Raw genomic sequence first — 27,932 nt, 5'->3', positions numbered from 1 at the left:
AAAAAGTAAAACTTATGGAACTTCCATACTTTACATGTAAACCTTTAACATTTTTATGTGGAATTAAAATACATATTTACAGAGTAAGTTATGTGTATTTGCAAATCGCCCTGTATTTTTGTAGATGTGACTTTACACAACACAAATACAAAAATACATGTTTGTGGGTAGTGAAATATATGCAGATAATTGTACATATTTGTGAATTGTCTTCTGTGGATTACAACTATTATCTACAGATCTGCTGCGGTACCAGTTGGACAAAATTCTGTTAACAAACAGGAGGAAAATTACAAATGTCATGTGGCCCATAAATCCACAGGAAGCGATCTGCAAATGGCAAATATCATTCCACGTGTAGAAATAGATGCACAAATGCGTAAATATCACTTTACATGTAAACCTTAAAATATGTATTTACAGAGTAAGTTATGCGTATTTGCAAATCGCCCTGTATTTTTGTAGATGTGACTTTACACAACACAAATACAAAAATACATGTTTGTGGATAGTGAAATATTTGCAGATCATGGTACACATTTGTGGAATGTCTTCTGTGGATTACAACTAATAAAGTCCAATAAAAACTTCCATACAGAGGTAGCCTATACTTTTTGTCATATCTCACAGGTGCTTTATTCTGTCGTTCCAAATTTCCAGTACTTTATACCCCAGGACCCCAATAGAACAGATAGATAACATGTTTGCCATGGGTCCTTATTTAAAGTATCACACACTATCAGGGGGTGGGGGCAATCTGTCATTCGTTTTGGAGGAGACAGACACAGATGCAGCAGACAGTTTTTCTTCATGTTCTGTAATTTCGTTTTACACAATATGCAAATTAACTGTAACTTTCCTAAAATGCATTACAATTTTGCTATGATGGTTGTTTCTTACAGTAGATTATTCTTGAGGTCCCCAGGGACCCCAATTATAACAAATATGTTGGTAGGATGAAAGGATGAAAGAAGGTTAAAGTATGACTGTTACACTATTATACATTATATCATTAGATTAAACCAGGATTTTACTGTTGTAGTGGGTTGAGGTGAAGCTCATATTTAAATATTTTGTATAGGACTGCAACTAATGATTATTTTAATTATTAATCTGCTGATTATTTCCTCCATTAATTAAATTTCTGACATCTGAGAAGCTGGAACCATGAAATTTATTTGCATGACAAATTACTCAAATTATCAAAATAGTTGCCAATTAATTTATCATGTAACAGTTTGATAGGAGTCACATTACGGTTTAATTTATGACTTGTCAAATAATTGAATTAGATGATGTTTGACAGATTGACTCCATTTACTTTTTAATAGGGTTTGGTATACATCCAAATCTTCATTAACTGGCCTACCTATAAATCCATCTGAAATGTTAAAAGATATGTTCATATTTTTTCAATGGTATCTTAATACAATACTTTTATGTACAATGAAAGGGTTGTTGACTGCTATAACTGTTCCCTCTGTCCATATTGACTATGAAGAGAATCCTCTCTAAAGCAATTTCAATGTAAGATAACATTTTTTTATTTATTTAATATTTATATACATTTTATTCTGTGTAACATAACTTTGACAGTCTGAATTGGACAAATCAAGTGGGTATCTTCCACCCTTTTTGGTATGAAATTCCCTTTTTGTGCTTCAGTGGACAGTTTTTCCTCACTAAGCCACAGCAGAGGGATGGTAACGATGATACTGTTTTAAGACAGACTTGAAGCTATCCTTTAATTCCCCATATCTTCATTTAAATTATGACTAATATGAAGGCTGAATTACAAAGCAGGCAACTACCCCAGGGTTCCCGAGATCCTGAGACCCTGAAAGCTCCAGCCTTTACTGTTTGTGTCAACTACTTTGTGCTAATTTAATGTACAATTTGTTTGGGAATATGCGTTTTTCACAGAAGACATTTTGACATGGCACAGTAGAAAAAGCACAGGTGTAGATAATACAACTAATTATGTCTGACTTCCATTTAGCCGCTTCGTTATTGTGCATGCAGGTTCACTGTCATGTTTACTGATTACAACAGAGCTATCGTTAATGTTAGTAACACCTGCGTTTTTACTAAGATTACAAGTCACTAAGTCCTATAGCTGGATTCTTCTAGATGTTTGCAGGGGACAATATAATAAGCACATCTCTTGGTGATTGAATCAATTTGACATTGTTCTTTCAAATTTGACCTTCAGGCTGTAATGACTACAATTCAGAAAACAACTGCTTGCTAGTGAGATAAGAGGACAATCTACTATGGAACCCTAACACATACAATATAAATCAAATAAATGATACACTATAATATAAATACTTCTATGAATAAATAGAGCAAGATATAGGCTATAAATAAACCAGTAAATTGAGAAATAATTTGATGAGCTGAAAGGTGTGGGGGTGGTTACTGGTGACTCCGCTCCGCTGTCATGAAAAGTGACATTAGGAAATAAGTGTCTTTGTGAAAAAAAATGCCATTACTGAATAAAAACAGACTTTTGAAAAGGGCATTTTGAAATAATAAAAATAATGAAATTTAATTTCTATAAAGAAAATGATGAAATAACATTTCACAATGAGCTGAGGTTTAATAATGTATAATTCCACAATGTATTGATTCATGTATGTAATTTATGTATTCATAAATATAGATTCAAGATTCAAGATTCAAGCCCTTTAGTGTCATTGTGTAGTACAACTTAATTAGATTGTGACAATCCCATAGGTGCTAATGAAAAGATAATACAATAATGAAAAAGTCCAATGTAAATATAAAAAATATAAAAAATAATACAATATAAAATATAAAAATACAATATGTATATTGATGAGATGACAGTTTTGCCAGATTACAGTATAGATAATATGTATACTGTATATAATATAATAATTTATTTCATGATGTCTTGTGAAATAAGATGAACACTTTGGGGCTACATAGGTTTACAGTATATATATATAACATTACAATAAACATATATATAATATATGTTTATATATAACAACAGGATTAAATCAGATTATATATATATATATATATATATATATATATATATATATATTATCTATACTGTAAACCTCTGGAGCCCCAAAGTGTTCATCTTATTTCACAAGACATCATGAAATAAATTATTATATATATATATAATACAGTATAAATAATATATATATTATATATATGTTTATTGTAATTTTATATATATATATATATATATATATATATATATAGGTTATCAGATTTTATTTTTTAACTCAGAAGTGATTTCTCTTTCAGTACATATAGACGATCTTTAAAAAAACAAAAAACCTGTCGCTTTGACTACAACTCCCAGAATCCTCCAGTCTACGGCGAGCCGAAGGTTCAAACCAGCAGGCAGCACATTGTGAGCACGTTGGTTAACGTTACCTCCCTGCAGCGCACAGTACGCAGCTCACTGTCGTGCAGGTGTTTTGCATAAGGGAGCTCGTTGCTTTCTGCTTTAACACAGTGTTGCTACCTGAAGTCATGGCTGACCAAGCGGCCACCATGTGTGAGCAGCTCATCAAAGCTGTGAATGTGATGATGGACGCAGAAACCGGACAGATATACCGACTGGAGGCCCTGAAGGTAGCATCGTTATGCCTCAGCCAGCTAGCTGAGAGATAGCTGAGCTGGTCATGTACTGTAGCTGTTGTGAAAGTAGATCTGTGTAGCTGAATAAAAAGTATTGTATCGGTATTAGTGAGTAACAGTTCATACAGTTTGTGTGGGTTTGTTAACGTTAGCTACATGTGCTAATGGGGAGATGCTTTGTGAGCTAGCCGGTGTGCCATGATGATCACCTCACCACCACATCTGTCCACTCACCTTCATTCATTCATAGAAAAGGCAACATCTGGACTAATATGGATAGTCTTATAGAGGGTTATTAAAGACATAGCTCTACGTCCAACTAATGTTATTGTAGGTTAGCTTCATGCCATTTAAGTGATATATATACTGTATATTTGTTTTATCAACTTGTCCTACCATTTTAACACTTCTATTATTATTATTGATATGTTCTGGGATGTTCTGGTTTAGCAGTTACCATATTTGTTTTACTTTATTTATCTGCTTTTATTGTCTGATGTTCTGTTTTAACAGTTACTACCATATCTTTTACTTTATTTACCTACTTTTATTGTCTTGTGAAGCACTTTGTAACATCTGTTTTGAGAAGTGCTATATAAATAAATGTATTATTATTATTATAAATGTTTATTGTAATGTTGCTGATGCAGCTGTAGTAACACCGATACAATACACGTATATTAAGTATTATTTTTAAAGCTTATAAAACTGTTGTTTGTCTAGGGTGTCTTGTAATATAACCAGCTTTCTTTTTCCACGACAGTTTTGTGAGGAGTTTAAAGAGACGAGCTCCTTCTGTGTCCCATGTGGCTTACAGTTAGCAGACAAAGCCCAGCCAGCTGTAGTGAGACACTTTGGTTTGCAAATCCTGGAGCACGTCATCAAGTAAGTGTAACATTGAGCACATTAAGTATAACAAACAATTGCATGATAAAAAAGCTGCATATTTGAAAGAAAGCTTTTATATTTCTTGCAGGTTCCGATGGAACAACATGCAACAACAAGAGAAAGTCCAGCTGAAGGAGTGTGCCATGCAGCTGTTATCAACTGTGAGTGTGATAGTAATATGCTGTTAACAACATGATGAAACTTAAACTCTGTTTCACTATCACCGTCTTTTCTGACACCTGCTTTGGATCTCATCAGGGTACCCATGCTATCCTGGAGGAGGAGAGCCACATCAAAGATGTCCTGTCACGAATCACTGTGGAAATGATAAAGAGAGAATGGCCTCAACATTGGCCAGATATGCTGAAAGAGATGGAGGCTCTCACTAGCCATGGGGTGAGTAACTTATATGGTTCATATAGTTTGTTACTGCAGTCGTGACCTTTGCCAGCTTGCGTGACATTTGAGTACAATTAATAGTCATAACTCGCATGCAAATAAGTTTCAGTGGAGGATTAGTCATGTTCATTTTCGTTTGGCTTCATCATTGGCAATTGTGGGGTAAGTGCAGCAACTATGAACCTAAATACTTTACACTTGATTATTTTATCAGTACAAACTGTATTTTTTGGCCAAAAGATGCAGCCCTTTAATCCTGTTGTTATGGGTTTATTAAAGGCAGACGTAAGTAAATAAAGGAAAACTACTTGTGCCTTTCCATAGGAGGCGCAGACAGAGCTGGTGATGTTGATCCTGTTGAGGCTGGCGGAGGATGTGATCACCTTCCAGACGTTGCCCACCCAGCGACGCAGAGACATCCAGCAGACGCTCACCCAAAACATGGAAAGCATCTTCAGCTTCATGATGGCCATTCTGCATGTTAATGTGGAGGACTACCGCAAACTGGTCAGTGGGGTCTCAACTTTTGTTTTGTAGTAATAAGTAGCATTACGATGAATTTCTTTTGATACGTTGTTATTTATATTGCGGAAAGTAAACATTTAACAGTGAAGACATTATAATTAGGGCCGTCAATCGATTCAAATATTTAATCGCATGATGGTCCATAGTTAATCGCGATTAATCGCAAATTAATCACACATTTTTTATCTGTTCAAAATATACCTTAAAGGGAGATTTGTCAAGTATTTAATATTCCTATCAACATCGGAGTTGGCAAATATGATTGCTTTATCCAAATATATGTATATTTGTATTATTGGAAATCAATAAACAACACAAAACGATGACAAATATTGTCCAGAAACCCTCACAGGTACTGCATTTAGCATAAAAAATGTGCTCAAATCATTACACAGGCAAACTCAAGCCCAACAGGCAACAACAGCTGTCAGTGTGTCAGTGTGCTGACTTGACTATGACTTGCCCCAAACTGCATGTGATTATCATAAAGTGGGCATGTCTGTTAAGGGGAGACTCGTGGGTACCCATAGAACCCATTTTCATTCACATATCTTGAGGTCAGAGGACAAGAGACCCTTTTGAAAATGGCCATGACAGTTTTTCCTCGCAAGTTTTGAGTGTTATTTAGCCTCCTTTGCAACAAGCTAGTATGACATGGTTGGTATCAATGGATTCCTTAGGTTTTCTAGTTTCATATGATGTCAGTATATCTTCACTCTAGCTTTCCACTGAGCCTGTTACAACCTCAGAAAGATCAATTGCATAAATGCGTTAAAGAAATTTGTGGCGTTAAAACGAATTTGCGTTAATGCATTATTAACACGTTAACTTTGACAGCCCTGATTATAATATTTATCTTATTTGTGTTTTGTTTTTTTTAATCCAGAAAGGGTCACCCGGACATGAACTGCAGGTGAGAAAACAACAACGCTGCATCTCTGCTGTAAAATGAACCTCTTATGAACTTGATTACTGAACTTTATTTTCCACACACACAGGCCAGAGCTCACTGTCGAGTCGCTGTGGCTACACTAAACACCCTCGCAGGCTACATAGACTGGGTGTCTCTGGTGCACATCACCTCCGGGAACTGTCACCTACTGGAGATGTTGTGTTTGCTGCTGAGCGAACCGGAGCTGCAGCTGGAGGCAGCAGAGTGTCTGCTCATCGCTATCAGCCGGAAGGTGAGTCGCAGGGAAAACAAGGTGTTGAAAGGCCATAATGCAGGGGTCTCCAACCCTTTCTCCTCTGATTTGACAAAATGAAAGTGGCCGAGAGCTACTCATTGCAACAAGTTGTACATCGCCAATAGAAGACATAATTTCTGTCTTACTTTTATGGTAATTTAATAACATTTCCGGTAACGCAGTCATCACTTCTATTACAATACCGCCATAGGCGAAGGACTTTTTGTGTTTCTTTAGGATGTGCGCCACTAAACGAAGCCTCTGTTGCTGCATTTGTCTTCTTCATCAGTTTGGTAAACAGACTGTTGTCTTTTAAGCGTTGTTTTCAGCTACTTTACCTTCTCTGTTCATAGACTCTTACCAGACGGAAAGATTAAACAGGTTTACAAAGCAAATTTGTGTTATTAAATGTATGCACATATGCTTTGAACCTTTAGCAAGCCACTCAGAAACGGGTAGCGAGCTACCGGTAGCTCACAAGCTACTTGTTGGAGACCCCTGTCATAAAGCTGGCTGTAAAGAGATTATTCTTTCAGTCAATTTTTTTCATCTCTGTTTGTCAAACATTTACTATGATGTCTTAAAAATCACCATATTTGAATAGAATTTGTTGGGAAAGTTGGGCCTTAAGTCATGGAAAGAAGTGGTGCAGATTCAGAGCAATAGCGCTTCCATGTGGCTAAATGAAGATATGCCTTATCATTAATTATAGAACTGTAGATCAGATGAGTCACGCTACAGTATGCTTAGTTACAGCCTACATTAAATAAACAATAATAAGCCGCCATGTGTAATCAATTGTGTCATTCTGCTGCAGGGCAAGCTGGAGGATAGGAAGCCATTCATGCTGCTGTTTGACGACGTCGCCATCCACTACATCCTTTCTGCAGCCCAGTGAGTACAACTGCTTCTCTAAACCACCCCCCTCCTTACAGGCTTCAACCTGCCATTGTTACTGTTATTGAGCGGTTTGTGTCTGTCTGGTTACAGGTCAGCAGACGGACTGGCAATATGTAAGAAATCCTCTGAATCACAGTAAGTAATGTGACCGTGGATGATGATGTAAAACAGCCATAAAAACACACAGTTTATTCAGTACATCTGGCTGTGACTTACAGTCCTGTGTGTGTTTACCTTTTTAGAGCAGTGGAGGTGGTGGAGCGGCGTTACATCTTCCTGAAGAGGCTGTGTCAGGTCCTGTGTGCTCTGGGAGGCCAGCTCGGCTCATTAGTGGTGAGTTTGTCTTAATTTGGCCCCACATTAATTCCTGTGTTCACATGGTTTTTTATCACACACACATTATGTAAAATTACAGAAAAGCAAGTCTCAACAGTTTAGACTTTTTGTTTAAATGTCATGTTCTCTCCACAGGGTTCAGATGTAGAGGTCGAGGTACCTGCAAATCTCAGCAAGTACATGGAAGCCTTTTTAGCATTCACTACACATTCCAGTCAGGTGAGAAAACAAAAGTTTTTGGTGGACTTTACTTCAAGCTTTCACCACTAAATCCCTTTGTTAAAGGGGCTCTATGTAAAAAAAATCTGAAATGACTTGTTAACAGTGACACCTGTGGGCGTTACGTTAACATCAGTCAGCGTCGTGTTGCTCGCACTTGTGCTCGCACTGCGTAGATGTGAGCGAGCATCGGTCAAAACAGTGAGGCAACACACATGAGACTGAGCGTTATTGACAGCTAAAACCACAATATCACTATATATTTCACATGCTTGGTAGTGATGTTAGCTTACCACCTGTCCAATAGGAATTTTGCCAGCTTGGGGTCTGTTTTGATACCCAAAACCAAATGAAGGTCACTTCATTAATTGAAGGCCCGGCTGATGTTGATCCTAGTATTCCCCCGACGTCGGTAACATTCCTGTTTTGCAAGATGGGGTTCAATAGATGTGCTTCCGTGGAGTTTGTGTTGGGATCTGAATTGTGGTGGGGTGTTGGTCGTTTGTTGGCATTAGTGGACTCTATTTCTAACCAAACGTTAGCTATGATTGCACACTGTTAGCCATGTAAGCAGAGCTGGAAACAGTAAAGGCACTCTCGAGCATGCATGCCGTCACATCCGTTGGATTTTCCCGGAAAAAACGTCCCGCTTTCTTCACATTAAAAGCAGTCTACAGGCTGATAGAGGAAACCCAGAAAGTCACAAAAGGTCTCATTTTTTAGGTTAGGTTACGACCTGTTCACACATTGGCAATAAAAAACACAATTAAAAAAAGTTTCAGTAAAAACTTACATACAGTACCTTTTAAAGACTGCATTTGAATCAGTAGAATATGAATCCTTCAGCTGTGTATTTGTCTCTCGTTATTTTTTTTCCTGCAGTTTTTAAAGTCGTCCACTCTGGCTACGTGGGGAGCTTTGTTCAGACATGAGACTCTGTCGAAGGACGCGGTTGTTGTGGAGATGGCCATCAAATACCTCAGAGCGTCTATGACCAACCTTGTCAAGGTGAGACACTGATGTCAACGCTACCATTCCTAGTGTACATGAAAGCCAGACAGGTGTAAAAAGGTTTTGTCTTTCTCTCCAGACTGGATTTCCATCTAGAAACGACAGCCCAAGTTGCGAGTACTCCCGTGTGGACTTTGACAGCGACGAGGACTTCAATTCGTTCTTTAATTGTAAGGATTCAGCTCCACTTTGCTTAAGATCAGTACTCTTTATGTTATGCCTTGATGTTTTTCACAATGCATGCTCATGCTCAACAGCTTTCCGAGCGCAGCAGGGAGAGGTGGTGAGGATTGCATGTCGCGTTGTCCCTCTGGAGGCTTTCCAGATAGCAGCAGAGTGGTTACAGTATCAGATCGCCAGCCCTATCGATACTGGGGCTAACACATGTAAGTGTTTCTCCTCATTTTTGACAAACGTTGGGGAGGTTTTGTGGTGGGTTTGGTTAATTTAACATGTCAAATATGTAGCATTATGGATCTAAATTTGGGCTTAGAAAGAGTCCCAACTGGTTAGATTTATTAGAACAATTCCCACTCAGGTATGTGTGTGCATGAGCAAAATATGTTTTTGACCTTTTCTGACCATTCAATTGAAGGACTTTGTTATACTAAGCTAAAAAAAACTTGTTTAATTTACATGTTGATGGTCATGGATTCTTACATGCAGCAAATCAACTTGACTTCTCTCTCTGCACGTCACCAGCTAAGACTGCTGAGGGCCTGTGCTCCCTCCTCTCTCCATCAGTGGTCCAGTGGGACGCAATGACCGTCTTCATGGAGTGTATGGTCGCGCAGATCTTCAAAAATCTGGAGGAGGAGGTAACGGGAAACAACTTTAAGTAACAGAACAAAATCGTTTGAGAGAAATAAGTTGATTATAGTGATGTGAAGGTTTGCCCCCCTCTTCCTTCTGCCTCTTACTGTGTAGAAGTTGCCCATAGATCAGAGCATGGAGCTCCTGCAGGCCGTGCTCAACTACGACACCAAAGATCCGCTCATCATGTCCTGCGTGCTCACCAACGTCTCTGCCCTCTTCCCGTTTGTCATACAAAGGCCGCACTTCCTGCCACAGGTCCTCTACAAGGTCAGCTGAGTCGTCATTGGTCACTGCACATTATTTATGTGTATTATATACCATACATGTATTAGTATTAGGGCTGCAGCTTTCAATTATTTTAGTAATCAAGTATTCTACCGATTATTCCATGGAGTTATTGGATTAGAAATATGTTTGCTTTATTATTAAAGAGCTATAGTAAATATATAAAAGAGGAAATAAGACAGGTCTCTTAAAATGAACAATTAATTGGTTTCCTTTTTAGAAAAATCAACATTTTTGTTGCTTGTATTGCATACTAATAATATCTGTCAAAACTAAACCAATTTAGTGCATTTAAGTGCAATATTACATTCTGGGTTTTAAAGAAAACATTTTCTGAAATGCAAATAATAATAAAAAAAAAGAATAATTTCAAATTACTTTTAAAAATGTGTTATGGGCTAGTACTCCTATAGGTAGTATAACATATATATATAACTATAACCTTAACTGATCAAACTGTGCTTATGTGTTAGAATTCAGAATACTAATTAATTCATATTCAGGGATCTTGCTCCCTGCACGCTCTCGCTGCACGTCTCCCCTGCGGACTGGGGCTGCACGAGTCTTCCAAACCGATCAAATCATATGGGCACAAAACCCGCTACAGGAGATACAGTTTATCCACTATTACGAATACACGGATGTCTGTCATCTTATCAATCGTGATGTTGTTTCGCCAGAAATGAGCGCATAAACGAAGCTTCAATGCTGTATATATCTACAAGCATATGGAAATGGATAATATAAATATAAAGTGGTTTTATGATGATCAGCGGTAGTGATTTAGGTAGTTTTCGAGTTGTGGAAGATATTTAAGTTTGGTGTGCATCAAATATTTTGGTTTTGATTGTTAGTGTGTCTGATGGTAGCAATAGAATTATGGTCAAATCATAAGGTAACAGTTCCCTTAGTCACATCATTTTGCATGTATTATGTTGCTGCACCTGCAGTTTCAGCAACAAATATTAAAATTTACTTTGTCTCGGTTAATATCAAGTATTTGACCGTCCAGTATTTTATTCTTTTGTCCCTACAGCTGTTTAAAGCTATCACATTTGAGGTTGGTCAGGAAAGTAAGGTGAGTTGCCTTCACAAAACAAAATATCTGCACTTCCTCCTCATCTGCCTTCTTCATCCTTTATGTCCAAGACCAAAAATATATATTCTCCAACTGACATCTTCTTCAGGCACCTCGGACACGAGCGGTAAAGAACGTGAGGAGGCACGCCTGTTCTTCCATCATCAAAATATGCCGGGATTACCCACAGTTCATCTTGGTAAATGTCCATGCATCTCAGTTAGAGTAAAACGACATAGATTATCATTGCTTTCAGTTGATGGATTTTATGGACAAAATGTGTACCTAAAGCACGACGTACTGATGAATAGGCACGAGTAAATGTTTGTGACTGTGACATAATTACATTTTTTCCTCTCCAGCCTTGTTTTGACATGTTTTACAATCACGTGAAGAAGTTGTTCTCAAGCGACGCCACGCTCACTCACATGGAGAAGTGTTCCCTGATGGAAGCTCTGGTGCTCATCAGTAACCAGTTCAAAGACTTGGCGAAGCAGCAGGCTTTTCTAGACGAACTGATGGCTTCAGTGGTTGCAGAATGGACCTCGGATGAGATGAGGCAGTGCGTTTGATTTCTCTCCGTTTCGGTCACATTGTACATGATGTGTTATAATGGCATGACAGAGTAATGGACTGTTATCTCTTCTTTGTGTTTCAGTGTGCTGTGGGACCCTGCTGTGTTCCTGTCTTATGTTGGCGCTGATCAGGTGGTCACTGACCAAAGTAAAGATGCAGACACAGCGGGCCTTAATAGGGGGCGGGTAAGTGTGTAGGTGTAGACTGAGTTAGTATGTGAGGACTGTAGTATTTCTGTCACTGGGCTTTTAGAGAGGTTGTACACTGTTGAGGTCTATGTAGACGTACTTCGTTCACACTAATGTATCACACTGCATTGGGAAAAAAATAAACTCAAGTTAACCGCTGAGTTCTCCAGACTTGACGTGTTTTTAACACTGCAGCAACTCAGAGGGAGAGTCCCTAGTCTTATGACTTATGGACACATTAGCAGAGAATATCTCAAAAGCCCACGTTTTAAATTTTGAGGCCTTTTTTGGAGTTTTTATTTTATTAATCAACAAGACTAGAACTCTACAGCCATGCTAGCGGCTCAGTGAGACATGTTTTAGGCGCAGCAGTGCTTTGAGCTTAAAGAGGACCCATTATGCTTTTGTGCTTTTTCCCTTTTCCTTTAGTGTGTTATATAGTTTTTTTGTGCATGTAAAAAAAAAAAAGTTACAAAGCCCAAAGTCCACAACAAAGGGAGTTACTCTCCCCCCACAGAAACACTGCTCCTGAACTGAAACTCCTGAAACGCCTTGATTGAAGTCCCGCCTTTTCTTCCGTAACATGGTGATGTCACCAAGTAACACTTTTGCATAATGCCTGCCTGGGGGCAAGTTTGGCACACCCTCGAACAAAGCTAGTTAGAGCAGAGCTGGAGCGGAGTCTGAAGAGTTTGGTTCAGTTGACCAATCAAAACAGAGTGGTCCAGCTGACCAATCAGAGCAGACCGGGTCTTTCGAGAGGGCGATACAGGAGGTCAAACAGAGCGTTTCAGACAGAGGGTGAAAAGAGGTGCTGCAGCACAGCCGCTATGAGAAAAGCAAAGCATTTTTTGAACATTAAAGCATGTAAACATGTTCTAGTAGAAACCCAAAATACAAGAATGCACCTGAAAATAAGCATAATAGGTCCTCTTTAATGCTAATGTTGGAATGCTAACATGCTATTGTCATCCTTAGAGTTATGTCGCTAGCGTGGCTACAAATTGCTTTTAGTCGGCTATAATAATGTAACAATTATTTAACTGTGTCTTCCTTTTTGACCTTCCTTTAGTTGGGTTTCTGCTTGTACGCCATGTTGGGGGTGGTGAAGCGGGCACGCTGGCCTGCAGACCTGGAGGAAGCCAAGGCTGGTGGCTTCGTGATGGGCTACACCCCCGCTGGAGCTCCCATCTACAGAAACCCCTGCACTGCCCAGTTTCAGGTTATACTGCCCAACCTGCTGGCTCTGATCAGGTACGCCAGTCGGTTGATAACGTACCTCCTTTTTATACCAAAAATGTGTGTTCAGCCATTTACACATGGGGTACAAACACGGCAACCTTTTTTCTTTGCCACACTACACGTTATAGAAATGAGTCTGACATAGGTGGGACATTTATGTGGGTCATTGGTGTAAAGTATGTCTAACAGTGTCTCAGTAATACTTCCTGCTATTATACTGATCTGTCTCTTTTCTTCACTCCTCACTGCAGGACTAACAACAGTCTGTTCATGCCAGAGAACATGGCTCGTCTGAGTGAGACTTTCTCCCGGGCCCATGAGGTGATGGATGCAGAGAAAAATGTGGTTCTCGGTAAGAGGAGTTTTCTGCACATGCTTTTTTTTTTTTGCCCATTACTGAGCCATCATCTGAAAAGATTGTGGTTAAAACCTTCTCATTATGTGCTTCCTCCAGGTCTCTCTCAGCATCTTCTGGATATCTATGACTCTCCTGTGTACAGAACCAACCTGGAGCGGATGCAGGGATTTTTCACCACGTTGTATGACAACTGGTAAGAACTTTCCCCAAAACTTTTCTTTAGTATTGTTTATACCTCCTATGCTGCTGCTGATTAACTTCTACCTCCTCTCCTGCTCTCTATACCTCCGTAGCTTCCACGTCCTGGGAAACGCAGGTGTGTCCCTGCAGCAGGAATTCTACTCCATTGAGAGGTTGAGTGAAGAAATAGCTGGCTCTGCTTTCGTCTCCCTCGACCATGTGCCTGACCACAGACTTCGCCCTATGATTCATATCCTTTTTTTGCTTTTGCTTCATTTCATTTACCAGTTTTTTTTTTTCTATTTCCTGCACTGGTTTGATGCGTAGGCGTAAAAGATCTTTCTCCTACACTCATTTTAGACTCATACTACTCTACATGAACAAAGCTGAGCTGTTGCTTTTATGTTTACACGGAATTTCCTTAACAAGTATACGGGTGTTTGTGAGGCAGATGGTGCTATCGTGTCCTCAGGAGTACCACAACAGTCTACTCTGCCCCCTGCTGGGACCTCTGTTCGCCTACATGCAGCAGGTCAGATCTCCACACTTCCCATTCTGTAACACTTCATCATTAATCTTAGATACATTTTATTCACTCATCCGCTGTTGTTTTTGTTGCCAAATCTCATGGCCGCTTGCTTCTATTTCATACTACAGAGACTCAACGTCAAGTGGCAGGTCATCAACCAGAGGACCTCTGTCAAGTAAGTTGTGGGATAGTGTTTGTATCTTTATGTTTTTGTGTATCAGGAAGCTGTTAATGACGTACTTAATAAAAACGGTGTGTTCCTTTACTGTAGGTCTCCCCTCAGTTGGGACAGCTTTGATTGAGTCACAATGGAGGCTTAATTGAACATAGTAATTGAACACTTAAGTTTAACATGAATGCCCCAAATACAAAATCACAATTTACACTCTAAAGGCCTTTTCACACCGGGGACAAAAACGTAAAAATACGAACTGAAAATGCAAAATATTATTTGGCGATTTTCTGCGTTCAAACTTTTCACACTGAGGTCGACACGAATATTCGCGTTCCGTGCATTCCACTGAAAAATTTAAGTTTCACACCATCAAACATTCATCAGTGAATAAGTTGTTTTTACTATAATAAACCCACACTCAACTCACTGGAGATGGGTTCGTTATTATTCTAAGTGTGCAGATCTGTGTAGAAAAGTTACAATGAGGTCTCATTTCCTATAAAGCATGCTATTGTAACGAGTCCAAATGCTGAGCTTATTGCACTGGTTTTCATCATTCATGACTGGATTGGATCAAATGTAGACTATGTTTTTATTACTACGTGACACACGGCCTTTAATACAAGGCTTAATGGTTTATAATGGTTAGCTTACCTCCGGGGCTCGGAGAGATTTCTCAAGGAAAGACAAGGAAGTCCATATGCCTCCGTGCTGGTAATAAAAATAATATGCTAATAATAATAATAAGGCTGTACCGAATAGTTTGAAGGATCCCTCACACACACAAAGAGCGACTTGCCGGCTGGCATGCACCTGAAAAGGTGGCGGTCTAACAGAATTCAGCTCCATCCATAAATGTAGTTATGACACTGACGTCTGAGAAAATCTATTGATCCTGTGATCAAAAGTCATTAGTTTATTAGTCGGTGGTTCGGTGTGGATAGGCTCATAGAAATCGATGGGTTCAAATTTTTAAAATGACGTGTGACTTATTCACACACATTACTTGCGTTTGGCCTGAAAAGCAGGAGAACAACAGAACATTTGAATGTAAAAGATCTATGAAACAGAGGGAATCTTTTATTTAGTTCAAAACAAGCACAGCTAAGAGCTCTTCCCAAATCACTCTAAAGTCTCTATTGCATATACTGTATGTTTAATTATTTGATCCCTCTCAAACTGGATGTGTGGACTTACTGGTAACCTGTTTGTGTTTTTAGTGGCGAGGATGAGGAGGAGGTGGTGTGTCAGGACAGCCAGGTGACGCAGGAGATGTTGGAGGAGCAGCTGGTGCGCCTGCTCAGCAGGGAGGTGCTGGATCTTCTCAGTAAGTTTCTGCATTTCGACTGACTTCTCCTATTTCCATACAAGTATAGCAAACATTATGTTACAAAGACATAGAAGTGAATTATAATCTGACAACATACAAAGGCGTGGTTAAACATCAGATGAACACACATTTGATTTAATGATAATTTATCACCTGAGAATGTTGCCATAAACAGATTTTGAAATAAATGGAGTTAGGGATTCAACAGTGGACGAATTGTATAAAGTAGCATTGCATTGAGTACTATGTGCCAGCCACTTTGCATTTGCTGGCATAAGTATTGATTAAAAATAAAATACGTATTGCAAAAGCGAGTTATTTTTATTACAGTGATGTTACACTTGTTTTATGATGGCAATATAATGTGCCTGTCTAAACCCACCGTAAAGCGCATGAAGTGAAGCGAAGCCATTATTCCTTAATACTGCTAATGCACTTGAGTCATGTGGTATGGTTGTGTTTGTGCCAGCTACACAAGCTAAAAACAGTTTGAGAAGACATCAGGAAAGTGCAATTATCAGCCATAATTCCTGGATAGAGCTGAGACTACATATTGTGGTAGATAAGGCTGTTCCTTCTAATAGGATATGTATTATGTGAATAACAAAATCATTTACCTCCACTGTGCACTCCCAAACTGAAATAGCCAAGACACCGGGCTATGGGGGGGGGATTTTTGATGTTGCGTATTGAGAAGGTACTTAAATATATGGGGTGTATGATTTTCAGCATATAGCAGACAACTGCCTGATCAGCTTTTACTCTAAATCTGAGTGTAAACTGGGGAGTCAAGTTATTGTGGGCCCATAATACTTCTCTTCTTCCTTCTCTTCTAGCTGTGAGCTGTATTTCAAAAAAAGTGCCTGAACAAGCAGCAAATAAGGAGGAAATAGAGGGTAAGAGTCCAATTTAAAATGTTTGAATCAATAAGTTGTTTGTTTTTATTATTATAAGATTTTTAGAGCTGTCAATTGATTAAACTATTTAACCGGAATTAATTGCAAATTTTGTATCTGTTCAAAATGTACCTTAACAGGACATATGTAAAGTATTTAACACTCTTATCAACATGGGAGTGAGCAAATATGCTTGCTTTATGCAAATGTATGTATATATTTTCTATTGGAAATCAATGACCAACACACGACAATGACAAATATTGTCCACAACCCTCACAGGTACTGCATTTAGCATAACAAATATGCTCAAATCATAACATGGCAAAGTCAAGCCCAACAATCAACAACAGCTGTCAGTGTGTCAGTGTGCTGACTTGACTATGACTTGCCCCAAACTGCATGTGATTATCATAAAGTGGGCATGTCTGTAAAGGGGAGACTCGTGGGTACCCAGAGAACCCATTTTCATTCACATATCCAGAGGTCAGAGGTCAAGAGACCCCTTTGAAAATGGCCAAAATATACATTTAGTACTTCAACAAAACAAAGACCCACAATCTTAATGACAACGCAAAACAAGACATCGCTTTGCTTGACATGTGCTCTTGTAGAGGAAGACATGATGGATTCCGCGCAGATGGCACCTCCTGCCCAGCCCACAGAGGAGCTGACTGAGCTGGGAAAATGCCTGCTGAAACACGAGGTCAGCCGGAGACGCACAACATTCGCACAGGACGGCAAGGTCACTGCTGTATATAAACTCAATGTCTCTCTCTTTCTTTTTCCAGAACATCTACATGACCCTGCTGACCCTCTCCTACACCTCTCTGTCGTGGAAGGACACCACTAACTGTCACCGCACTGCTTCCATGGTCTGCTGGACACTTCTGCGGCAGGTAGCGCATTCAACGCAACCAGCGTTCAATATAAGCCTGGATCTTTTTCTTATCCTTTCATGTCACACTTTCCTTTTAAAGGATAAGGCTGGCCATATTCTATATTTTTGTTACTGTCCACAAATCCCATGAAAAGATCAGAACCAACAGTACGTTAGTCCGTCTCTCAAAACCGTCTGACTTCCCCTCCCTGTCTGTGGCTCTCAGCACCAGGCCCATTCCTTCCTACTGAAGACGTAAGTCTTTAAAAGCAGTACACAAGTATATGCTTAAATTTTTTATTAAGGCTAAATAATTCCCTGAAACAGCAGGGCACTGTAGCAAATAGTGCATAGTGCATTTGATTTTAAATAGTTTCTTTGCAACAATGGAAGCCTACGGCACAAAGGAATAAGCTACTTCAGGCTTTGGATACACAGGAAATACTTGTCATGTATTTTCATTTAAATCTTTGCCACCTTTCTGACCTCTAATGTATTTGTATCCCTCTTTAATGCACTCTTTTTGCCTTTTTTTAATGAATTGAATGTTTCAGTTGATACTCATCACCTGTGACTTGAAAGCTGGCTGTAAAAACACATATTTCTAAAGTGTTTCGTCCCACATTCACTCTGTGTCTCTTCAGGTCGTAGGGGGTAATCTTCTTCCCGAGGCGGTCACATGGTTCTATACCAGCGTTCTTCGGGGCCTTCAGGTTCACGGGCAGCATGAGGTCTGCAACTCTACGCTCTCCCAGCTGGCAATGGTCATCTATGAAAACCTGGTGAGGATAAAGGCAATAATCTCTGCCATACCTGCTTTTGATTTCTCCCTTTGTTTGATCAGTTTTTCCTCCAAGAGGAAAACCGTAGGACTGTAACTAACCATTATTTTTTATTTTCGTTTAACCTGACCATTACTTTCTTGATTGTTTTGTCTATAAGATGTCAGGAACAACTCTTTTTTTATTTCTTTATTTTTGATTTTATTTCATTTTACCTTTTAATTTTCCAGGATAGTCCCATTGAGTTTTAAAATCTCTTTTATGGGGGAGTCCTGGCCAAGATGGCAGCATAAAAGTTTCACACATAAAAGCACAAATAACAGACATACAACAAACAGCAAATTGTATCAAGCAGTTTACATCATATCTGACAAAGAAAAGCAGAAAATCGTCGTATTTGGGAAGCTGGAATCTGTAAAAAGTTTGGATTTTGGCATGAAAAATAACTGCAAACGATGAATCAATCATGAAAGCAGTCTCTGATTAATTTGCTCGATTGACTAATTGTTTCAGCTCTAAAACTCATATAGTACTGGGGATTTCTAGATGAGTAATATAGCAGTTTCATCTGTGGATCTTTGAAGTTAATTCCTGAGAATGCATCTCTTTTAATCTCCTTGCCTGTCCGTTTATCTGTCTTAGCGGCCTCGCTACGTAGAGCTGAAAGCAGTGATGACCCAGATCCCAAACATCAGTGTGGAGGCTCTGGAGCAGTATGACCACAGGCTCCTGGACCCCAATGCCCAGAAGCCTGGAGACAAGAAGAGGAAAGACCAGTTCAAGAAGCTCATTGCAGGAACTGTTGGGGTAATACCACATTTTAGCCACTAGAGAGCGCTGCTTCTCTATTATATCCCACTGTAGACCGCTCATCAGAAGTGACCAGAGACACCGGCCCAACGGTGCAAGTCATTACTCAGCAGTGTGATTCTGGCTGTGCTGTAAATCTTCTGTGTGCGGCAGCAAAAAAAAAAAAAAAAAACCTGTGCAGCAGCTCAACGGGGCCGTACAATCTAATGAAATTCGTTCTGGTAGATCTCGGTTAGCTCTGTTTAACCTCTCCTCTCTCTGTCCCCCGCCAACAGAAAGCTCTGTGCCAGCAGTTCAGGAAGGAGGTTCATATCCGGAATCTTCCATCGCTCTTTAAAAAGCTGAAGCCAGACAAGGATGTGACGAGCAGTGAAGCACTGGGCCTGGAAGCTCTCTTCTCCCCGGAGAATAACACCCTGTAGGAACACATTGTGGTTTCTAATGGACTTCATACTGGCTGAAGACGGAGTTGTGTGTACAAAACAGGGTTTCCGTCACCATCCTCCAGCTGCGGCTCCACCTAACATAACTGTCAACACTCCTGTTTATCAGTAGGTCATCTTTTATCTCAACCCTCGTTGTGCCACAGCACCACTCACACTCAAAAGTAACATCTTTCCAGGCAAGTATCACAGTAGATCCCTTTAAATCCTACTGCACACTTCTTCTCCATTCCCTTGCTCATGCCAATAAAGGAGGTATACGAGCTATGGAAATGTATGTTAAATATCAGATTAAAAATGGTCTGTTTCTGTGTCGGATTGTGTTAAGAGACAATCTTAGAATAGCAGACTAACCATTCATATTTGCTCTGCAGCAGAAGCTTTATTGAGCCACAAAACTATCTTGAAACAGGGCAGATTCTGTACTCTGTTGCTTCACTTTGGGTCTTTTTCATTTTAAGGGGCAATATTTGCCTGTTACCCAGCATCATGCACACTAATCATGTCAGATTTATGAATCAAACTGAGAGCCCAGCTGTGGATTGATATTCAGCATTGAAATTGACATCTAATGATATCCAAACAAGCAAATTATAGCCAATAGCTGCACAAATAGCCTGTTAGGAAGGAGTGTGTGTGCTTGTGGAGAGACGGAGACCTTTTTGTACTTGTGAAATCTTAATTTCAGAGGTTAGTGTTGGTAGATATGTTGTGTGACCGCGCTGCTGCTGTAGAGGCTGTCATATTCCGGGTCACGAAGAACAAAAATAAGTTTGGTACACGTTTCTTTATTTGCTGTAATTTCCTCTGACTGGACAAGCTTGAATGCAGTCTCTAATTCTGAAGGATGTGCTGAAAGTACCTCAGGTGCGACGATCCCTAAGACGGGGTGAAGATGCTTTATGGAAATATACCCTAAGAAAAGAAAAAGCCGCTGAATTATCTTTTAATTGATTTAGGTTTTTGTAGATATAAATATGAACAGCTGTTTTCTAATTTGCTGATATTACACAGTAGTTGGTTCAGGCAGTGGTAGTTCGCATTTTGCCGGTTCTTCATATCAGCACAAGCCCAAGTAGTGTTTTGAATTGCTTATTTAATGCAGAGCACATATCATACTACAAATACTACAGCCACATATTGTGCCAAAACACTCACGGTAGACTTTGACAAACGTGACGAGACAATTATGTCTGAAAAGCAAAACCTAATGAGATATAAATTTCATAAAGATTATTTAAAGGTGGAATTGATGTGTAGCTTAATCCAAGTCTTTCTGTTTTCTAGCTGTTCAGTTGGTGATGATATTCTGTTGTTGTTTTTTTGTTTGTACTGGTTTTGCCAGCCATAAGGAAAAAGATGAACCAGCACTACATTCCTTCATTGTCCAAGGGATTGTTTTTAAGCATAATTTGATGGGTGTATTTTGCTCTTATGGAGCTGTCACGGTAGAGAGTGATTTGTGTTGTGTTTTGTAGACTCAGAGCAAAAATAACTGGGAGTTATTTTTGGCTTGGAGTGAGCCCCCTTTAAATGCATACAGACTGGTTTGTATTTCAGATATTTCACATCATACTTGCCCAGATTTCCCCATCTTTGTGATGATTGTGTGTTCACATGTGGCCATTTAAAAAAAATAATGCTTGTTCAACACTAAAATGTTCTGTACAAAGGAGAAAATAGGATTTTTAAAAGTGTAGTTTGGTTTATATTTTGTTGTTTTTAAATAAAAAATGATTGATTTCAATTTATCTAAAAATTTCTTCTTTTGATTTTTTTGTATTTAGAATAAATAATAAAGTAGTAAAAAAAAAAGAAAGTTATTTCTTAACTGCTACGGATGGGTATGGTCACACATTGGGTCTTAATAATTATTTGTTTTGTTTTGCATATGCACCATTTTCAACATTTTGCAAAATGACCAACATGGGCACCTATAGTTGTAAAGATAAATTGGGGTGAGATAAAATCCTAAAAGGAAAAAACAAATACAATGTGGAAAATAATTTATTTTAAATAAATTATGCCTTCAGAGGAGCATAAGCTTATGTTTCATTTTCCTCCTGTGGCCATATTTCTTTTAAATTATTATTATGGTACTTCCAATAATGATAGTCGGTGAATCTTTACACTGACATAATTTTGAATGTTTTTATTAACCACACCTAAATAAAATTGTGTATAAATATACTGACAGATCTTCAGAGCCTTCAAAAATTAAATACGGTATTTCAACAGAATACAAAACTGTAAAATCATATTTCAGACATAAGTTCGTTGTTTCCCTAGTTAGTTATTACTTTTTTATCTTTTAATAATGTTTTATGTGTGCAATGAACAAATTTTCACCTTTTTTTTTTTTTGCCATGTCTGCATTTTCTCCCCATCATGCTACCTCAATGTTTTTTGTTTTTTTTAAACATTTCAGTAAATTTGGAAAGCTTGAGTTTTGTTGCGTTTCTGGATCAAATTTGGTCTATTCTGTAATTATTTGATACCTGCCATTGGTGATGAAAATGATGATGGTGATTCATAAGTGTCCCAAATCTCTGTACTAATCACTAGTGTACCTTTTAGGGTGTATATATATATATATATATATACACAGTATATATATATACATTATATATATATATATATATTTATACAGTATATATATATATACATTATATATATATATATATATATATTTATACAGTATATATATATATGCAGTATATATATACATATATATATATATATATATTTATACAGTATATATATATACATTATATATATATATATATAATATATTATATATATATAATATATTATATATATATATATATATATATATATATATATATATATATATATATATATATATATATTAACAATATTTGTAAAAGCAGTTCAGACTCCGAGTCGATAGGGGGCGGTACGGCGCTGCTGTAAAGTAGCTTTGGTGTATCCCAGTGAAGAAGAGCGGTGTTCGGTCATGGCTGCTGTCATCTACCGGTGGTATGTTATGATGTTATGTGTTATTGTTATTATAAATTATTGCGAATGACTCTATTAATGCGTGTAGATTTAATATTCATTAATATTCGGATGTTTGTAACGTTACCAAGAAGTGTTCAACGCACACAGACAGCCTCCTGAAAGATTACAGTCGGTAAGAAAACACCAGACCGCTAACAGTTATCTATCAGCTATCTATCAGTAGCTGGACCAGCTGAGCAGCTGTTGGCTGAGCACAGAGTCGTTAGATATAAAGAGGTACATGTGTAATGTGGTGCAGTAAAATACTGCTATTCCTTGTGTCTTTGTATGTGCATTCACCCACGTTACTGTCGCTACTTAAGTACAATTGTTGAGGTACTTTAACTGAGTATTTCCATGTTATGTTACTTTATACTTCTACTACTTCCACTACATTTCAGAGAGAAGTATTGCAGCGTTACTGTTTACTCCACTGCATTTATTTTGCAGCTTTATTTACTAGTAAGAATTTTTATTTTTTTAGTTCAAAGTCTTTTTATTGGTATTCTGTACAAAATCCAATAAATCACAAAAATAATTGTATAAACAAATTATACCCCAGCCCCCATCCCTATAACAATATAACTGCACCATTAAATAAGCAGAATTAATTTCATAAACAATTACATTTATAAATATAAATGAATTAAATCCGATAGAGACATAAACGAAACATATGCAAAATAAATAAATAAATAAAAATAAAAAAAGGAAAGGACCAAAAACACAAAAAGATAAGTAAATTTAAAATTATAATAAATACATAATAAAAAACTAAGTATAAGTTGTGAATTAAATGTATGTATGAGATCTTTAAACCACATCCTAAAGGTTGGAGGATACTTCTCCTTCCATTTAAGAAGTAGAAGTCATCTAGCTATAAGAGAGATGCAAAAGCTATCATATTCTTTTCCTGGTGACTAAGATGTATGTCTTGTGGTGCTACTTCAAATACTGCAGTAGTAGCAGAAGGTTCTGCGGGTACTTCCAAAACATCTGAAAAGGTTTTAAATATTGACTGCCAGAAACTATTTACTTTTGGACAGAACAGATGTGAAAGGGTGGCTGGAGCTTGCCTGCATCGGTCACACATTGGGTCGATACTGGGCGTGAACTTACTAGTAAGAATTTTGCACACAATACATCTGTTTTAATCAGTTTGTGAAATATGATGTATTGTTACAAATTGAACTACCCCAAAGTTTATAAAGAAGTTAAATTAGCTCCACTTCTAGCAGCTATAACATTAAAATGCTGCATCAATAATATAACACTGACAGGGCTCCAGTACTTTTACTTTTGATACCTTGAATACATTTTGTTGATAATACTTTTTGCATTTTTTTGTTGAAGAAAAATTGTGAACGCAATACTTTTACCTGTAATTGTGTGTGTGGACATTGTTACTTTGACTTATGTAAATGATCTGAATTATTTTATACCATTGCTCTTATGTAATGAACTGTCATTGCTGCTTACTATTAACAATCCTGATATTCTCCTTGTACTAAGTTGGCTTTCAAAGTTATTTAAAAAACATTTTTTCCACAAATATCACATGGCTATTCAACATGTTCTGTATCTGCTTGTTTCTGTGATTAATTGAACCTCAATCATGATTAGTAAACTCATTTTAAATGGCAGTACCATTGCATCAAATGGAGACTGAACCTAATATACAGTACTGTATGTATCGATTTACAGTACATTGACCTGTGACTGACATATTTGATATCTTTGGAAATTGTACTTTCTACAAGAATTTCAAGTTTTAAAAGCTTAATAGCTGCATAACGTGTTTGTAATGGTTGGTTCTTTATTAAAGCATGGATTAAGGTATTTTGAGTCTACCTGACTTGTAATTTAGAGCTGAAACGATTAGTCTATTAAGCGATCAGTCGTTTGTCAGAAAACTGTTAATTGTTCAAGTCATTTATCAAGTAAAAACGCCAACCATTTCACCGTTTCAGCTTTTCAGATGTGAGGATTTGTTGCTTTTCTCCCATATATGACAGTAAACTGAATATCTTTGGACTGTTAGTCAAACAAAACAATGACAGCTTTGGCTCTGGGCTATAATGGGAATATCTAACTGTTTTAACTATTTTTTTTTAACCTATTAATTGAGAAAATAATTACTCAATAATGAAAATAATCATTAGTTGCAGCCCCACTGTAAATTATTCTTCCTGTCCATACTGAAGAGATCCTTTCCTAGCGCACAAAACAAACAAACAAAACCCTGCACCCACCTTCAGTATGCTGTCTCCCACCCACGCTATACACTGTGTCTCTGGATTCTGGATAACCAATGCTTTCAAGTACAGCAAAGAAATGTCTTTTGTCTTATTTTACAAGGAAAAAGATCCAAAGAACAAAACTCTGTAATTGCTTCCTTTCCAGTAATCCCCATTTTCCCCCATGTCTTCTAGGGCCCGTTGCCCATCCGGCAGCACCACACTCCTCCTACTTTGTCCATCACTGCTGCCTGGCTGCAAGATCCTCTCATCAGCGTGACTCTGCAAACTTGAGCTCAACATATTCCTCGACATTTGTCTGCAACAACCCACAGTACATTACGTGATGAGATTTACAAAGATGCAATATCGGAAATTTAAACCTCTAGCAACAATGGATGAAAACAGACAACTTTTTTCTTGATCATACATAAAATAATTGTCAATACATAATCCAAATAAGACTGCATAAAGTTGCTCACCTGCTATCACTCTCAAATTTTAATTCAGTGACTAACGCTAGACAGGAAGTAAATGTTAGTTGTTAATATTTTCTGATGCTTATCCGGAATGAACAATAATTAATTTGAGAGGCAATGATATTAATAATTTATTGTTAACCTTCTTCTAGAGTGATTTATGTTACTGGAAGGTACAAACATTGACTGCTCAAGAGGAAAAACAAGATTCTGAATTACAAAAAAAGAAAGAGAAATAAAAAATTCACTGCTTATAAAATGTATTCATTATCCTTGGATTTTGGCTTGTTTGTTTTCAACATCATTCAATCAGTGGAAATGTTTTTTTTTGCTCAAGGAAATGTCTAAATAGTTAAAAACAAAGTACAACTATGAAACAAAGTAACTGATTGCATGTCAGAGGCCCCTTTGGCAGCAGTTGCAGGCTTGATTGCATATAGATGGATCTGTAGTTTCACTATGCGTCTTTGGAAAACTGCTCAAGCTCCATCAAGTTGCACTGTGGAGTCAAGTCCTGCCACAAGTTTTCAAAAACTGATTGTCGTCTGGACTCTCATTTGGCTTCATGTTTGGGGTAGTTGTCTTATTAGAGACTAGATGTGGCGTTTTTACAAACTGAAGCATGACTTCCTCCACGATCTCTCTGTATTTTGCTGCATTTATTTGACCCTCTACCTTCACTAGCCCTTATGGCCTGCTGCAGAGAAGCATCCTCGCAGCATGGTGCTGCTACCACTAGGCTTCATGGTGGGGATGTTGTGCTACTGTTAATGTGCAGTGTTTAGTTTACACCAAATATTGCATTTAGTATGATGAGCTTGTAGCCGCTTTTGCGACCCAAATGCCTTTGTCACACAGACTCAAAATGTTTTGTGGACGGCCTGCTCAAGGCAGATTTACAGCAGTGCAATTTGATATCCCTATTTCAAGGGATATTCAATGTCCTGGGAATTTTGTTATATCATTCCCCAGACTGATACTTCTCTGTAGTCTTTTATGTAATGGTTTAGAATATTCCCTTGACTTCATAATGTAGTTTTTGCCAGGAAATGTAGGCCTACTAGCCAGCTGTTGGTCTGTAAATAAAATCACTTGATTACACACAGGTGACCTCCATTCAGCTTAATTATGTGGATTCTAAAAACAATTGGCTACACAGTTGGTGAATGGCTTAGTATTTAAAGAGAGTGGACACCTCTGAATTTTGTTAATATTTTTATAGTTATATTTTGATATTTAAGTATTTTTTGTGTTGAACAGTGTGGAAAAAATATATACAAACATTATAATTGTGTCAGTATAATAAAACAATGAATGGCAATACTGTTGCAAATTTGGTATTTTTATTCGACTCTTTAAATAAGCAGTGGTAGAATGTAACTAAGTATTGAGTTGTATGTGTATTTCCATTTTCTGCTCCATTTTTCCCTTACTTCACTACATTTCAGAGGCAAATATTGTACTTTTTACTTCATTACATATATCCGACAGCTTTGGTTACTAGTTACTTTGCAGATTCAGAATAATAGTACAAAATATAATCAACTATTAAATTATTATAGGTTAAGCTACCCAACAATATATCAACTCTATATATTTTCATTACTGTTAAATTAATGAAAATTAGTTCCACACTTACCAACTGCAACATTAAAGTGGTGTAGTACATATAAATGCATCACTAATTATAATCCAGTAATATAATATATGTGATATGGGCCATTCTGCAAAATCAGTGTTTGTCTTTGATGCTAATACTTTTACTTGAGTAAGATTTACAGGACATTAACTTATAACACAGTATTTTCATACTGTAGTATTCAATTACTTAAACTTAAAATATCTCAGTACTTCATCCACCACTGTAATTTGACTAGTTTTATGAATTATGTGTAGAATATTGTTGTAATATTAATTCAATCAGCACTGCTCCCAGTAGACCACTTACACTTACACACCAAAAACTGACAATAACCTGATATTTTTCAGGTGGAATTTCATTCATTCATTCATTCTCACTGTGCAATATCATTTTCCACTTGTGCTACTTTGTTAATAATCAGTTTATTGTCAATACTGTATATACTGCTCCTTTTTTTATACTTCATTCTATTTAAATGGTTCATATTTTGTTACACTTTGTTTAGCTATTTTTTTTTTTACTGTGTTAGCTGATGCATCTTGTTTTTTGCACTATCCCCTTTGCTGCTGTACACTGCAAATTTCCCCACTGCGGGACTGATAAAGGAATATCTTATCTTATTTTATCCTATCTTACCATGACATTTAGGCTTGTGGGACTGACAAAAAAATCATGTAGTTTGAATATTGTTTATGTTGCCTGAAAGACTGACTTGGAACCTTGCTGTATTCCTCTTAATAGATAAATAAATATTAAGTATTTTTCCCATACCTCCTAATTAAGTCTATACATTTTTCCAGTCAATTAACATACACTGGCTGGTTTTCCACCAGCAGCACCAGCTTCACGGCAGCTTCGCAACGCGGTTGCCGCGCAACACAAGTTTGTGGTCT

The 27,932-nt window shown here is 37.7% G+C and overlaps 1 protein-coding gene across 2 annotated transcripts; it reads left to right on the top strand.

Moving 5' to 3' along the window:
• Positions 1–3,361: 3,361 nt before the first annotated feature.
• LOC119496013 (exportin-5) lies at positions 3,362–21,419 on the top strand. 2 transcript variants are annotated; one of them, XM_037783014.1, is made up of 33 exons: positions 3,362–3,621; positions 4,391–4,512; positions 4,604–4,676; positions 4,774–4,911; positions 5,239–5,421; positions 6,326–6,352; positions 6,438–6,623; positions 7,444–7,520; positions 7,617–7,661; positions 7,769–7,859; positions 7,998–8,081; positions 8,964–9,089; positions 9,172–9,262; positions 9,350–9,478; positions 9,795–9,910; positions 10,023–10,175; positions 11,230–11,271; positions 11,381–11,470; positions 11,634–11,833; positions 11,930–12,032; positions 13,108–13,289; positions 13,529–13,629; positions 13,732–13,828; positions 13,929–14,065; positions 14,250–14,347; positions 14,473–14,519; positions 15,740–15,846; positions 16,686–16,745; positions 17,360–17,451; positions 17,537–17,644; positions 18,270–18,407; positions 19,050–19,214; positions 19,493–21,419. In XM_037783014.1, exons 1-33 carry the CDS (start codon positions 3,520–3,522, stop codon positions 19,637–19,639), a joined length of 3,657 nt encoding a protein of 1,218 aa, XP_037638942.1. In that variant the 5' UTR covers positions 3,362–3,519; the 3' UTR covers positions 19,640–21,419. The 2 variants fall into 2 exon arrangements, with proteins under 2 accessions (XP_037638942.1, XP_037638941.1); XM_037783013.1 differs by having other exon boundaries at positions 10,020–10,175.
• Positions 21,420–27,932: the final 6,513 nt, after the last annotated feature.

This window comes from Sebastes umbrosus, chromosome 10 (genome assembly GCF_015220745.1).
Source record: "Sebastes umbrosus isolate fSebUmb1 chromosome 10, fSebUmb1.pri, whole genome shotgun sequence".
Lineage (NCBI taxonomy): Eukaryota > Metazoa > Chordata > Actinopteri > Perciformes > Sebastidae > Sebastes > Sebastes umbrosus.
Note: the sequence above shows the minus strand (reverse complement) of the source record. Positions and strands in the feature narration are given on the sequence as shown.